The sequence below is a fragment of the Gossypium arboreum genome, chromosome 9, assembly GCF_025698485.1.
Source record: "Gossypium arboreum isolate Shixiya-1 chromosome 9, ASM2569848v2, whole genome shotgun sequence".
Lineage (NCBI taxonomy): Eukaryota > Viridiplantae > Streptophyta > Magnoliopsida > Malvales > Malvaceae > Gossypium > Gossypium arboreum.
In genome coordinates, this window is record NC_069078.1 from 82,806,695 (window position 1) to 82,823,399 (window position 16,705).

Here is a 16,705-nt window from a genome sequence, read left to right on the forward strand (position 1 = left end):
TTTTCTTAATATAGTTTCTGAAATTTTTAGTCCACCTCACTTCTAAAAATAGACATTTATTTCCTAATTTGATCTATAAATTTAAGTTTGATGAACTAACTCTATAAAATTTAAATATATATAATTATCTATACGAGCTTGTTGTAAATAAATAAATATTTATATTTTATTAGTAAATTCCATGAGCAAAGTTATATATATTTGCTTTTTATGTTATTTTATTTCATCTTTTAATTCATAAAGTGGTAACTTTGATACCATTTTATTTGCACATAGCTTATATATAAATATTTATAATAAAGTGACATTTACTTCCTAATTATCATTTTATAAATAAATATTTACAACTGTGATATCATTTATTTCCTAATTATAATTTATTTCCTAATTATCTATACGAGCTTGCTGTAAATAAATATATTTTATTAGTAAATTAGATGAGCAAAGTTATGTATATATATATATATATATATGCCTTTTATGTTTTTTTAATTAATAAAGAAAAAGATGAATGTTTTCAATTTCATCACAGGGCTTTGACTTTTCTCATTCGTGGAAACCCTCGTCGGTCAAAGGCTTAAACATCAAATGTAAATCATGAATATATATATATATTCATTAAAGTCACATCATTTGTAAATAAATATATTCATTAAAGTATCCAAAAGAAAATTTCCACTTGTCCACTGTCCAGACTCTGTAATAAGAAAGGGTATATAATATATTTTATTCCTATGGTGGATGCTAACGCTCCACGATTCATGCTCACATCACTCATTAAACAATTAGACCTCAACACTCTCAATTTTTATTTTTATTTTAAATTTAAGTCAGAACTTTATATTTTATATTAAATGTTACTATGAAGAATTCAAAGTTAACATAATAAATTTGAATTTTAACTTAAAATTATTTTTAAATTTTTATCATTAAATATTTACATATTTTAAGAGTTAAAATGAAGTTAATGGCATATGTAAAAGTCAACAACAGTGTGGAAGGCTGATGCAGATGAGTCAAAAGGATCCTGGGTGGAGGGAAGTGATTGGGCAGAATCTGAATATATCGGACCGTGTATGTTTAAACCACATAAGGGAGAAAACACCAACAGTGACCTATATTTGACAAAGACAAATTTATATATCGGACCGTGTATGTTTAAACCGCATAAGGGCGAAAACACCAACAGTGACCTATATTTGACAAAGACAATTAATCACGCTGGTCGGCGAAACCAATTTATATTTAATACATATTTTTACAACTTAAATGGTGTTAACTTAATCAAAATTTATTATCTTTATATTAAGTTTAGAGTTGGAATAAGAACAATTCTATTTTTTTATAAGTATATATAAATATATTAGGTATATTATTCATTTGCAGCAAAAGACAGGATAGATACAAAATAGCAATTTTTTTTTTTAAAAGAAAAGCTTGAAAAAGATCGAAGACTATGAAAACATACAAACTGACCAAGGGGTGGAGCAAATAGTCAAAACTCCGACATTCTGGAACTCCGTTTTCTTCTATAAATACCCACTTCATTCGCTTCGTTGAACATCAAAATCATACGTGTATTCTTAAGTTGCTCTATAGCCAAAAGAGCTAGCCTGCTAGAGATCGATAGAGATCTTTTGTAACCCAAAAAAAAAAAAAATGGGGATTTTGAAGCTATCCCAAGCTTTTATGAGCATGGCCATGGTGGCTTTTCTTGTTTATTTGCTGTTGAGATTGCTATTCTCTTGCTGGATTCTGCCCATTCGAGCTTACCGCAAGATCAAGAAGAATGGGTTTGAAGGTCCAACTCCTAGTTTTCCTCTAGGAAATATTACAGACATGAAAAATACTAAGAATTATGTTAATGATTCCTTACTTAGATCCTCTGCCGCTATTTCCCATGATATACACTCCACTGTGTTTCCTTACTTTGCTCGGTGGCAAAAGACTCATGGTCAGTCTTCGCTATCTTTCATATATATAAACAAAATGAATACCCTTAGTTTGTTAAATGATTTTATATATTTATATCTGGTTGGGTTGCAGGAAAAGTGTTCATCTACTGGCTGGGGACTGAGCCATTTTTATACATTGCTGAGCCAGAGTTCCTTAAGAAAATGTCATCGGGAGTGCTGGGTAAGAACTGGGGAAAACCCAGTGTGTTTAGGCGTGATAGAAAGGCTATGTTCGGAAGAAGCGGATTGGTGATGGTTGAAGGAGAGGATTGGGTTCGTCATCGCCATGTTATTACTCCTGCATTCTCCCCAGCTAACTTGAAGGTCTCTCTCCTTTTACCACTCTCATACTATTACTCTAATCCACTACGTTATTCTTGGTTTTCAAACAAACATTCCAACTGGACTAAAGCCAGGGTTACTGGGTGTGCCATCCACTTAACTTCATTTATGCTTGATGATAATGTAGGCCATGGCAAGCTTGATGGTGGAACCGGCCACTAATATGCTAAACAGGTGGACTACCTTAATAAGTTGTGGTCAAGCTGAAATCGATGTTGAAAGAGAAATCACAACAACGGCAGGGGAGATCATTGCAAGGACAAGCTTCGGCTTGAGCCACCAAAACGGCAATAAAGTGTTTGAGAAATTGAGAGCCGCGCAAACCACACTTTTCAACTCCAACCGCTATGTGGGTGTTCCTTTCAGCAAATGGATTTGCCCTAAGAAAAACCTCGAAGCCACAAAACTTGGCCACGAAATAGATCAACTCCTTTTATCCATCATCCACGCTCGTAAGCAGTCTTGGGATGGATCCCCTCAGAAGAACTTGCTGGGTTTATTGATGGAAGGCAGCCACCTCGACGGCCGGTCCGGGAAGAGCTTAACCGCTAGGGAGCTTGTTGATGAGTGCAAGACTTTCTTCTTCGGTGGCCATGAAACCACTGCATTGGCTCTCACTTGGACCTTGCTGCTTTTGTCCTTGCATCCCCAGTGGCAATACCAATTGAGGGAGGAAATTAAACAAGTGATTGGAGATGAGGAGATCGACTTTACTCGATTTGCCCACTTAAAGAAGGTACCTTGTTGATTTATTTTATATACCAATGTGATCTAACTCTTTTGATGCTCTCCAAAGTAACAACTCATTATTTTAACGTTACCCTAAACCAAAAACAAAGAAGAAAGCAAACGAGGAAGTTAAATTGACACTTCAAAAACCTCATATGCATAGCCTTTTTGTATATATGAAACGAATTTCACGTGGATCAATGCTTGCATAGATATTGATACCATTTGTGTGGCTTGTATTTGCAGATGGAGTGGGTGATGAAAGAGGTGCTAAGACTCTACTCACCAGCACCAAATGCACAAAGGCAAGCAAGAGAAGATATAAAAGTGGATGAGCTTGTTATCCCTAATGGAACCAACATCTGGATCGACGTAGTTTCCTTGCACCATGATCCTACAATATGGGGAGGCGACGTGAATGAGTTCCGACCAGAAAGGTTTAAGGACGATAGTCTATACGGAGGATGCAAGCATAAGATGGGGTTTTTGCCATTCGGATTTGGAGGGAGAATGTGTGTTGGGAGGAATTTAACAATGATGGAGTACAAAGTTGTATTAACCCTTATGCTTAGGAGGTTTTCCTTTTCAATCTCTCCTAATTATCGCCATTCACCTTCTACTATGCTTTCCCTAAGGCCTAAATTCGGACTTCCTCTCATTGTTAAACCCCTTTAAGCTTTTCCTTTTCCTTTTTTTTTTTTTTTTTTTCCTTTTCTTTTCCTTTCCTAAGGGTATAGTCGAATTACATTAGGAGAAGGGTTACACACTATCTTAACCCTTACTTATCCAAAGGAATTTGTATCCCCTTCTCTTCTATGTATTTCTTTTCCTTCCATTTGCGTATCATTTACGTGGTCTTTGTTCTTTGTACTTTGTACTCTTTTTTAATATATATAAATAGAAAACATGAATTTAAAAATCATCTTTTTATATGTTTTTTAATAAATATATTTATATCATATAAACACTCATATTCTATACATTTAATGTTCAAATAAAATAGCAAGTAAGAAGGCATCCGATCAAGAGTGAAGTGAGAAATCATTTTAGGGAGCCGCCTCAAGTGTAGATAGATATATAAAGATTTAGAATAAATAAATTTTTCAAAAGACTTATATATTTTATTGTATTTGAAAATTAATCTTAGGAAAACTCAAAAGAGACATTTAAATTGTTCGCATGGGTGATTTTAGAAAAAAATTTTGGGAGGATTAAAATTAAGTTATATATTTTATTAGAGTTAAAATATAATATTATATTAACTTATATCTTGATAGTTTTTAAAATGATTAAATTGAACTTTTGACATTTTTAGGAGAAATTATAATTTTACTATATATTAATTTAAGATTTTATAAATTTTGGGAGACTAAAGCAATAATTTTTCTTTTTCCTTTTTGAGGTAAGGGCTCTAGTTAACCCTCCTTTTCACCTTATTGTTGGCAAAGGTTGAGATTCTATCGTCTAATTGCTCAAATTTAATTCCCACCTTAAATAATATGTGCGTTGTTTTCATATTTATTTTGGCTTAAATTTTACTACGTGTGAATTCTCTTTTTTGAGTTTTGAAAACTTAAGGGGCCAATAACCTTTTGCACCTTTAAACTCTTTCATGAATTCATACTTCAAATTATTCTTTATGCTATTTTTGAGAATATAAATATAAATTTAATTTATTATATAAATTGTAAAACGAAATAGATACATATAAATAAATTAGTTGAGTTTGAAATTAACAAATTTCTTAAAAAAATTCAAACAATCATAAATATAATATTAGCATAGTATTTTAAAAATCCAAATTCAATCCCATTTTCAAAGCTTGAAATTTAAGTTGCCGGCATTTGTGAAATGTGGCTCCTATATGCTATTTGAGGATACTTTTTTTTTGACACCTAAAATAGAAAATAAATATTGAACCAAAGATGATGTTGTTTTCTATATTATATGCTCTATAAATAAAAATATATATACTTATTTTACAATTTTAGAAGAAAAAGCACCCACAAAATTGATTTACTATACATACATACATGTTACAATTTTGTTGCAATACATGATAATCATAGCATACTAATATTTATATCTTAAAAGATTATTTAAGTCCACCAGTGTGACAAAATTTAAAGTTTTACTTGATATTATCTCGTTTAGACAAAGCAATCTCTTGTTTTTATAAAAATATTTTATACAATATTTAAAACTACCTATATTCTCTTTAATTATAATATTTAAATAATAGGATGAACAACCTTTAGCATGCTCCCAACCACATTCTCTTATTCTTCTTTGTATTTTTATTTTATGCAATATTAAGCGGAGATCAAAATGATAGAGTTTAAATTCATGTGAAATAAATGTTTAACAAAAGTTTTAACTTTTTTTTTTTGCAATCTTTTGAAGTACATTTTTTAATAATTAATATTTAAAAATATTTAATTTATTTTGAACTTTTAAATTTAATATTATTTTATGTGTAATGTAATTACGCACAATCTCAATGAAATAGATGATGATTTAGTTTTTAATAAGTTTTTAGGTGTTAATAAATCCAAATTAGCAATGTAAAACTCCCTCCCATCAACAATTAATCATAAAAACACTAATGGAAGGATATTTTAGGTTTTGATCAAAATAAAGAATCGTTTTACTTTGTTTTCTTTTACATACATTAAACTATTAAAATAGTCACATTTGTTTATATCGTGTTATATTTTCGTTACTTATGTTAACGTGTTGTAACATTTTAGTTATTGAGCCGTTAACAGTGTAACAGTAAGCTGACATGGCACGTTAAATCATCATTTCAAACAAAAAATTTAAGTTCAATTATACAATTGGCCATCATATTTTTTTGAGCAATTTAATTATTTTTCTTTATTTTCCGTTCTCTTCTGCTTCTCCCTCTGTTTTCCTCCCTTCTCCATATCTCTTAATGTAACGGCCCAAATTTTAGTAATATCGGAATAGTGATTTGAGATCACTAAATCCGACATGTGAGTTTAGATATTAATAAGTAAAAGTTAAGTGTGGTTTTAGAAATAATTTCGAATTAGTGAAATTATGAATTAAAAGAAATTTGCATATTAAATAAGATAAAAACGAGGTATCGAGACCTCGAATTCATAAAATGAGCCATAAATATTTTTATAAATATTTATGGAGTTTAGTAAGTTAGTATTAAATTTTTGTTAAGAAATTTTAAGGTTTCGGTAGTGAATTGGGTAAAAAGGACTAAATTGAATTAAGTACAAAATTATGAAATGTGATTAAATAGCTCTAGTAATTATTAAAGGAGGACTAAATAGGCAATTAAACACCTATTATTGGGCTGGACGGCAGGTGTGTGCTGAAAAAATAAAAATCAAGTGTGAACAAGGGGCAAAATTGGAATTGGGTAATTATTAAATTGTAAAATATGATATATTAGGTAAAAATCTAGAGTTTTCTTCAATTTTCTTCATCTTCTCCAGCAAAAACACCATTGAAGGATTCTTTTAAGCTGGTCTTTCATATTTTTATTACATGTAAGCTCAATTCTTGATTATTTCTTGTGTTTTTTGTGATTTTGAGACTTTTGCAACTAGGTCCTAATATCTAATTCAATAGTTTTTGCTTTTATGAATATTTTGGAAAGTTACCATGAGTAAATGCTGAAATTTTATGATGATTTATCATGGAATTAAGGTTTTAATTTCATTATATGATGATTTTATGAAGAGATTTGCATAGAAATTTATTTTAGGACCTAATTGTGAAAGTTGTTGGAATTAGGGTTTTGTGTTGAAGCTTGGAATGTAAAAGGCTGTGAAGTAGTTTTTAGTGTTTAGATAAAATGATATTTGAAAGGAATTAGTTTGATTGATGAATAAATTGAATAGGGACTAAATTGTAAAATTTGAAAAGTTTGGGGTAATTGTGTAATTTTGAAAATTAAGGGCATAAATTGTGAAATAGAATGAAATTGAAATAGATGCTAATGAAGGAATGATTTTATAATTATAGATCAAGAAAACGAAGTGAATCGTGGAAAGGAGAAAATTCAAGAATAGTCTCTGAATTTCTACGATTTTTGCAAATTAGCCCAGGTAAGTTCATATGGAAAAGTTCAATGTTTGATATGAAAATCTTATGATTGTTAAAGTATTTTATTGTAGATGAATATTATCAAATTGTATTAACTAATGAATAACGTGTAACTAAAAGAACAAATTAGTTGGAACAATGGTTTAAGTGCTTTCATTTTATAACCATAATGAGTTGACGGAAAAGATGTGATATGTGCTTCCGTATAAGACCATAGCTAGGCTATAGCATCGGTACAATGTGATTCATACTCCCATATAAGACCATAGCTGGGTTATGGCATCGGTGTGATGTGAAAATGAGATTTCGTATAATATCATATCTGGGATATGGCTTCGGTATGATATGTGATCCGTATAAGACCATGGCAGGGCTATGGCTTCTGTATGTGATGTGTGATAATAAGAAAGTCTATAGTTTACTATGGTAATGTGATAATGAAGCACTCAACTCCATTATTGTTCCCTAATTTGACAATGGAAATAAATAAGAAATGGGCCCAAAAGAATTAAGTCCGTGAATTGCATCATAAAAATCATTCAAATGAGTTTATTAATGAAGTTGTGATTTGCAAGATGAAATAGTTTAACTAATACATATATAATTGTGTACATTGTTCGGTAAGATTTGTGTTATTATGCCTATGAGCTTACTAAGCTTCTATAAGCTTACTCGTGTATGTGATTTGTTTTGTAGATTGACTTATATACATACGGAGGATCGGATCTACACCAAGGGTCACACTATCCAGATTTACTTCGGTAGACTTTGTTAAACAAATTTTTGATTTATATGGCATGTATAGGATTTGATTTAGAAACATAATTATATGAATAATTAAGTATGTAAACTATGTTGAATGTGATGTTTTGTGAATGGAAAATAAAATATACATGTTTTGGCTTGAAATAATTGATTGGTTGGATTCTATTAGTGTATAATTGTATTTAGGTACAAGAAATGGATAAAAAGAATGTTATTTGATTAAGATATATAAGTAAATGTTTCGGGCATGAATAGGGTGTGTTTAGTATGTGAAAATAGCTTTAAAATGGTCAAAAATTATGTTTTCACACGGCCAAATCACATGGGCGTGTGCCCAGGCCATGTGGAAAAGTCAGAATCTGCACATGGGCAGGCCACACGGGCATGTTCCAAGCCACACGGGCGTGTCCCAAACCACACGGGCATGTGCCCCTATCTTCAAGGAAAAATTTCCAAAGTTCCCGGTTTAGTCTCACATCACTTCTAAAACATATATAGGGCCCCGTGTGGATTGCCCGTGTGACTCACACGGCCGTGTTAAGAGCCCGTGTAACTCTCTGACTTGAAAGTTTCAAGGAGCAATTTTCACACTGCCAGTCCACACGCCCGTGTGCTAGGCCGTGTGGATTCAAAATGAGTATTAAACAACAAATTTACCAGCCCTGCAATTTAATATACCAAACATTCCAATAACCATTCATTCAATTACTTTAAATCTCATTCAAACCTACTCAAAATATGTCAAATTAGATATTTTATGGGCCTATATGATAAATCTTTTTAAGCATTTCACATACATTTTCAAACAGGTCAAATTCATACTAATTAAGCCAATTCCTACCATATATCATTACCAAATCTAAAATTTACTTATTTCACCTTTACTTTCATAATTCAAAATGACACTCATATGAATAAGTTATCTTAGGTACATGACATTACCAATAAATAATATACTTCTCCACTTAGAGTTTGGGATTGGCCTGGGATGCTGATCCAACGATCTGACTTTGACTTGTCTTGTGCACGGAAACAAACCGTACACTAAGTATGTACTCAGTGGTATTTTTATAATTCGAACACTTAATAATATGAAAATATAACATTCACTTAAAAATCATATAACAATCACAATTATATAATTATTCAATTTATAGATAAATCCTTTTTAACCCAATCAATTCTTTCATCTACTAACCCGTATAATTTTTCCACAATATGTTCACAATTCACTTGAACAATAATATTATTCACTTATATCTCATTTAGAGTTACATAATTCATGTGTTTCAATCATGTTTCAGTTCAACGTTCAATATCAATAAATAATCTTCAACAATTCACATTTCAATCAGTAATTCGTTTTATTCCAAGCTCAATTTCAGTCAATATTTTTCAGTATCGATCAATTTATCAATATCATTCAGTAACAGTCAGTCATTCAGTACCTTTATTTACCCCTATTAACATGACTCGAACATTAACGGATACACGGATCCAACTAACACACCAGTACGGCACACAGTGCCTCATCGGCTTTGCCGAAGTAAACAGTAATAGTACGGTACTCATACCTCATCAGATCAAACCGATGTAACAATAGCAGTACGATGCACAAGGTGCCTGATCGACTCAAAGTCGAAGTAACAGTACGACATTTATAGTGCCTCATCGACTCAAGGTCGAAGTATCCCTGAACACTTCCAATCCTATAGCATGCCAACTATATCCGACTTAGCCCAATACTATTAATAGGGTTTTAATAAATTTTCAGTTTCCAATCAATACACATTTCAATTTAATCACAAAAATTAATAATTCAATACAATTCAAATTACTTTTTATTAACATGCATTCAAATTCCACAATAATCACATATGCATATTTATTTCATCATAATCTCAATCAATTTAATTTTCAATATAACATACATTCAATATTCAATTTCAACATCAATCATATATATCCATATAAATTCGATAAATTTATCACATACCAAATCAATCCATTTCAATTGTAAAACATAATACAAATAATTCTCACCTTAATTACTTGCCATAACATTTAATCAAAACACAAAATTAATACTTAAATTTACTTTTCAATTTCAACCAATGTTCACTCCAATTCAAATAATCATTTCAATGCAATTATCATACATATTAAATAATAATTTCAACTATTAAATATTAAGTTCAGATTATAGAAATACAAACCGTAATTTCTGAGCTAACCCTCGTTGACTTTGCCTTTTCCTTCCTTAGCCAAGGTTTTCCGGAACAACGTTAGCTTGGAAATTAAAACAATTTTCATAATCATTAATACAATACTAATTTACATTTAATATTTAAATTTCTTATTCAATTTCTATTCAATTTCTACTTTAATTTCAATTTTAATCTTAACTAAATTCACTTACTTTTCTATCTCAATTCATACTTTGTTTCTACTCAATTTTCAACCAAACTTAGACATAACTATCTAAATTTCATCATAAAACCCTAATTTCAAAATTCTTTCAATTTAGTCTCTGCTATGTAAAACTAATAACTTATTTTACAATTTAATCCTTTAATCAATTATAACTAAAAATTCTATCAATTAAACCTCTAATTTATCATTTTGTTCAACATGAACTATATTTGAAAACCTATGAACTTCCAAAATATTAACTTAATTTCATCAAAACCTTATTTTAACATCAAAATTAAGTAAAAGGACTTAATTGACTTACCTTTTAAAGCTTAAAGCTTCAAATTCCTAATTTTCCTTTTCTTTTCTTTTCTCCTTTCTTTCTTTCTTTCCCATTTGCTATTCTGTTCTTTCCTTCTTTGTTTCTTTTCTTTTATGTTATATATATATATATATATATATATATATATATATATATATATATATTTTATTCTTTTATTTTTATTAATTAACTTATTATATTATAATATAATAACATTTAATATATTTTATATAATTAATCATATACATACAAATGTACACCATCAATTCCATACCATTGTCACACTTTCAATTTATTTACTAATAAAAATCTTCTAATATAATTATTTAATTAGTAATTATCTTTTACTTAATTTTCAAGTAAATAAATAAATATAATACAAATGTATATATTCACATTATTACAAGTGTTACTATCTAATTTGCCCATTATACAAAAATCTCACAATTTAATTATTTTATCTAAAAATATCTTTTACTAAAAATATCACAAATGTATATATTTCTATTAACACACTTGTATTAAATCACTACCATACATTTATCTTTATTTAACTTATTTCATAATATAATAATAATTAATATAATTTATAAATTAATTTAAAACCTTCAACATACAAAATCTAATAAAAATCTTAGATTTTATCTAAGTTTGCCGCCTCATCTATGCTAAATGGTATATTTTTCATTTTGGTCCTTTTTACTTTCTACTAATCTATAATTCAACTTTTACCCCTTATTCAATTTAGTCTTTTTTTCTAATTACCCTTAATTCACCTATCCACAATCTAGTTAACCTCGCAATTAACATCATAAATATTTCTAATAAATATTTTCGAATCCATTTTTCAGAAACGGAGACTCGAAAATATACTTTTCTGATAACCGTAAAATTCGGGTCGTTACAAACCATCATCATCCATCATCGCTTTAATGAACCAATTTGAATTTCTCAATAACCTAGTCCACAAGCTCGCCTCACTTGAAGTCCTCGCCAGTCATGACTTATAGTAGTCCACCCTTAACAAAGTTTCTCGAGCCCATTCCCTTAACCTCTTAACCAACCCCCACAACCACCTTTTCTATCTTACCTACAACATTCTCACCCTCTCGAAACTATGTTGTTTCATGGATTCTTCAAATGAGTTCTACATTCTCAATGACTAAAATTATCACCATACGAAACTTACCCTCAACTTTAGCCAAACCAATTTAGTTCCATGCTCCCTTTCTCTCTTCGGTTCATCCATGCTTGACTTCCAATCAAGCTTGCTTGGGAATATCTATGACGATTTAGATCAGTTTTATCGTTTGCTTTATTTTATTTATTAGAAAATAAAAAAATGAAATGAATAATCTACATGATTCTGTAAAAGTTTGGAAACGTAAATTTTTGTTTTGAATATAAATATTTCAATTTATGTTTAGATTTGATTAAGAATATGGTTTTTTATATTTATTAGTTAGATCCAATTTTATTTTCAAAATTAGATTATATTCAAATCGAGATTTGATTAAGAATGATTGATATTCGATTTTGAGTGAAATTTAATTTAAGAATCATGTGAAAAAAATTAAGGACTTGGTGTATTTGGTTGGCAAAGATTATGTTTCTGTAATGAAGAATATGAGAAGAGAGAAAATTAAAGGGGAAGAAGAAAAAGAAAATAAAGAAATAAGAAGGAAAGTTTAAATTGTTCAAAAAAATAAAAGTGTAGGGACCAGTTATTAAAAGAAAAAAAAACAGAGGGGAAAGGAGAAGAGAAGGGAAAATAAAGAAAAGAAGTTTAAAGAACATAAAAGAAAAAAATTAAATTGCTCAAAATGAAAAAATATAGGGAACAATTGTATAATTTAACCTAAAATATTCATTTGAAATGATGATTTACCGTGCCACATCAACTTACCATTACACCATTAACGGTAAATAACGCTCAGTGACTAAAATGTTATAACACAAAAACGTAACATTTCAAAACATAAGTAACTAAAATGCAAGTGACTATTTTGATAGTTTAGGGTAAATCAATTTGGTTATTTGTAAGTGATATGTTTACCTGATTTGATGTGCATGAATATTTGGGGGTTTTTTACCCAAATAACATTAAAATATATATCTAAATGGCATGTTGCAAGAATTATGTACCAAAATGGTACATTCAAATGGGTGGAGGGTGGTGCATAGGCAGCACCACCCTGATTCTGACATAATTTCGTTAAAAAAAACAAAAAAAGAGGTATAGGGGTGTGGTGCCTATCTAATAGGCGGCACCAGTGACCCCTATCTGATAAGCAACACTGTGATACCTATCTGATAGGCGACACATCTAGTATTTCCCCTCCCCCCACACTCCCCCATCCAGTTCATTTTAAATATTTATCAAAATACCTAAATTTTATATATTACTTTTAATTACAAAAAAATACCAAATAGTTTTGTCCACATCATATTTTTTTCTATACAACATTAACAAAATAAATATATATTATAAATTCCAACTCAAACTCCAACTCAATTGTTCCATTCACAAATTTCATCTCAATGGTTTAATCTTTTACCTACATAAAAAACAAAAAATTATATTAAAATAATAAAAATAACATGCCAATAAAAAAATATAACAAAAACATAACATAAATGATACATAATAAATATGAATATTTTTATTATTATTTTAAAATGATAATAAGTAAAATATTTTGGTTTAAAATATAATATATATATTATATATAATAACATGCCAACTTAATTATTGTCAAAAATATAATTTTTTTGCATAGAACTTCAAAAGAAATTTCATTTTTAATATTTATAAAAATATAAAATAAAATTTAAAAATATAAACTCTTATTCTCAATTATAAAATCTTAAAAATTAGAACATATAAACTAATTAGTAATTTATCTCATAAATTTCAAATTCCATATCAATGGTCTCATCTTTTACCTACATAAAAATAAAAAATTTAAAATAATCAAAATAACATGCCAACTAAATTTCATAAAAATAAATCTAATCAACCTAAAACACACATAACAAATAAATTACATAAAAAATAAAACATTCTTTGTACATAACATAAATAGGCTTTTTTACTTCAATAAACATTAAAAATAAATTATGAATGAACGAAAATATAAAATAAATACAAACATACCTTAATAGTTCTTTTTAACCAAATCTTACAAAAATGAGCTAGATAGGGAAGTGGGGGGGGGGGGAATACTAGATGTGCCGCCTATCAGATAGGAGTCACTGGTGCTGCTTGTCAGATAGATATCACACCCCTATACCCCTTTTTTTTTTTACGAAATTGTGTCAGAATCAGGGTGGTGCCGCCTATGCACCACTAGAGGTGTGCATGGGCCAGGCCGGGCCCAACTAAAAATTTAGGCCTGTTTGCTAGGCTCGACCTCGGCCCCGCCCGAAAAATGGGCCTAAAATTTTGCCCAAGCTCGACCTGAATAAAAATGTTAAAACTCAGGCCCCACCCGCCCGCCCATATTAATTTTTATATAATTTTAAAATATATATAAACCATCAAAATACTAAAAACATCAAATAAATATTTCTCAACAAATTGAAAATAAATTTTAAAAAATATGTATACTTAAATAACACTAAAATAGATGCAACTTAACAAGCAAAAATTTCTAAAATAATAACAAAATTAACAAATGTCTTTAAAATAATAAAAAATTAACAATAAAATAAGTTTTATACAATATCCAAACAATAACAACAAAATAGTAGCAACATAATAGTAAAATAGTAGCAAAATAGGGAGAAAACAATAAGAAAATAATATAAAAAAAAATTGTCATGTAGTGAATTCGGGCCGGGCCCAGGCCAAAAATGTCTTACCCGAGGACGGGCCTTTTTTTTTGCCCAAACCTATTTTTCGGGCCTATATTTTTGGCCAAACCCTCCCACATTTCGGGCCGGCCTTCCCAGCCCGACCCATGCACACCTCTATGCACCACCCTTTACCTATTTGAAAGTACCATTTTGGTATATAATTCTTGCAACATGTCATTTAGGGCTTTTTTATTAAAATAATCTAAAAAATTAATTAATTATCAAAATGACCCATCTTTTTAATTAAACATGAAAATGACCTGAAATTTACAATAAAAGTTGATAGAGCCAAATGATTTGGCGCCACTAACATGTCATATCAGCTTCCATGAAAAAAATTAATTTTTTGGTGGAGTCATATAGAATGGTGCCACCTATATAAATATTAAGAAAATACTACAATTTCTTAAAATATGGGAGACTTTAAAAAAAATTTACCATTTTCTGGTGGAGTCAATTAATTTGACGCCACCAGCCTGACAGCCACCCCGTTACTTTTTGTATTTCTTTTTTTATTACTTTTTTTACTTTTGTCATATTGTTTCTTTTTTTTTACTTTTTAAAGTTTTGTCTTTATCTTTATTTATTTTATTTTTATTATTATTAATTTTAAAAACTTGAAATGTATATTTGAAATGTTTTATAATATATATATTTTGAAATTATTTTTTGAATTTTAAATATAATTTTTAAAATATTAAATATATTTTTAATAATATAAAATTTAAATATTTTAAATATATAACCTTTTAAATTTATTATTAGTTTTATAATATTTTAAATATATATTTTAAATTTTAAATAAAATATTTTAAATTATTTTAAAGATATTCAAACATTTTTAAAATTCTAATTAAAAGTTAAAAAGAATATTTTATTTAAAAAGTAAAATTTGATTTAATTAGAAAAAAATATTTGTTAAAAATGAATTTATTTAATATATATATTAAAATTAAAAATTTAAATTAAATTAAAAATTTAAATCATAATTTAAAATATTATAAAATAAATTGAAAAATATTTAAAATTTAATTTATACATTTAAAATATTATAAAACTAATAATAAATTTGAAAGGTCATATCTTTAAAATATTTAAATATTTTATATTATTAAAAAATATTTATAATTTAAAAATAATTAAAAAATATTTAAAATTTAGAAAAATAATTTCAAATATATATATTTAAAATTTAAAAATATATATTATAAAACATTTCAAATATATATTTCAAATTTTTAAAATTAATAATAAATAAAATAAATAAAAATAAATAAATAAAGATAAAGACAAAACTTAAAAAAAAAAAGAAACAATATGACAAAAGTAAAAAATTAAAAAAAGTAAAAAAGTAATGTAGGTGGCTATTAGGCTGGTGGCGCCAAATTAATTGGCTCCACCAGAAAATGGTAAAATATTTTTAAAGTTCTCAATATTTTTAAAAATTATAGTATTTTCTTGATATTTATACAGGTGGCGCCATTTTACATGGCTCCATAAAAAAAATAATTTTTTTTCATAGAAGCTGACGTGGCATGTTGGTGGCATCATATCATTTGGCTCCACCAATTTTTATTGTAGATTTCAAGTTATTTTATGTTTAATTAAAAAATTGATTATTTTGATAATTAATTAAAATTTTAGATTATTTTAATAAAAAACCTATAATTTAAATATATATTTTTAAATATTATGTAGGTAAAAACCCAATATCTAGTTAGAAATAAATGAGTGACAACTTTTACCTGTCCTTTTCATATGAAAGCATGTAATATATTTATAAAGAAAACGTATTAAAATTATGAAAAGAATGCCAATGTGTTATTTGTAACATATTGACCCAAAAACAAAAGGTAACACACGCCCTACATTTTGAACCCTACACAAAATATTTTATATGAAGAACCACATTCTTGCTTGGTAAACAAAATAGTCATAGAAATCATTAAACCAAGAATGTGAATTTTACGAGAATTTATATTTGAATTAATTACACTTTTATTAATTTTAATAATAAAGCTTTTAAGTCTACAATCAAAATTTTTAAAAAAAGAAAGTATGTATGAAATAGTGAGGCTTAATTTTCGTCATAATAGTTTTTTTCAATGGAAAAACGTTAACAATATAAAATAAAATGACATTAATGCTAAGCAGATGCGACGGTAAGAGTTCGGCCCATCCAACCAAAGCAAATCCCTCCATTTTCTTCTTTCATAGTGAATCTCAAGTTAACCCG

At 28.3% G+C, this 16,705-nt stretch overlaps 1 protein-coding gene across 1 annotated transcript; it reads left to right on the forward strand.

Annotated features, from left to right (window-relative positions):
* Window positions 1-1,659: 1,659 nt before the first annotated feature.
* On the forward strand, window positions 1,660-3,701 carry LOC108479075 (cytokinin hydroxylase-like). The gene is made up of 4 exons (XM_053018642.1): window positions 1,660-1,954; window positions 2,047-2,279; window positions 2,425-3,033; window positions 3,273-3,701. Exons 1-4 carry the CDS (start codon window positions 1,660-1,662, stop codon window positions 3,699-3,701), a joined length of 1,566 nt encoding a protein of 521 aa, XP_052874602.1.
* The last annotated feature ends 13,004 nt before the right edge of the window (window positions 3,702-16,705 follow it).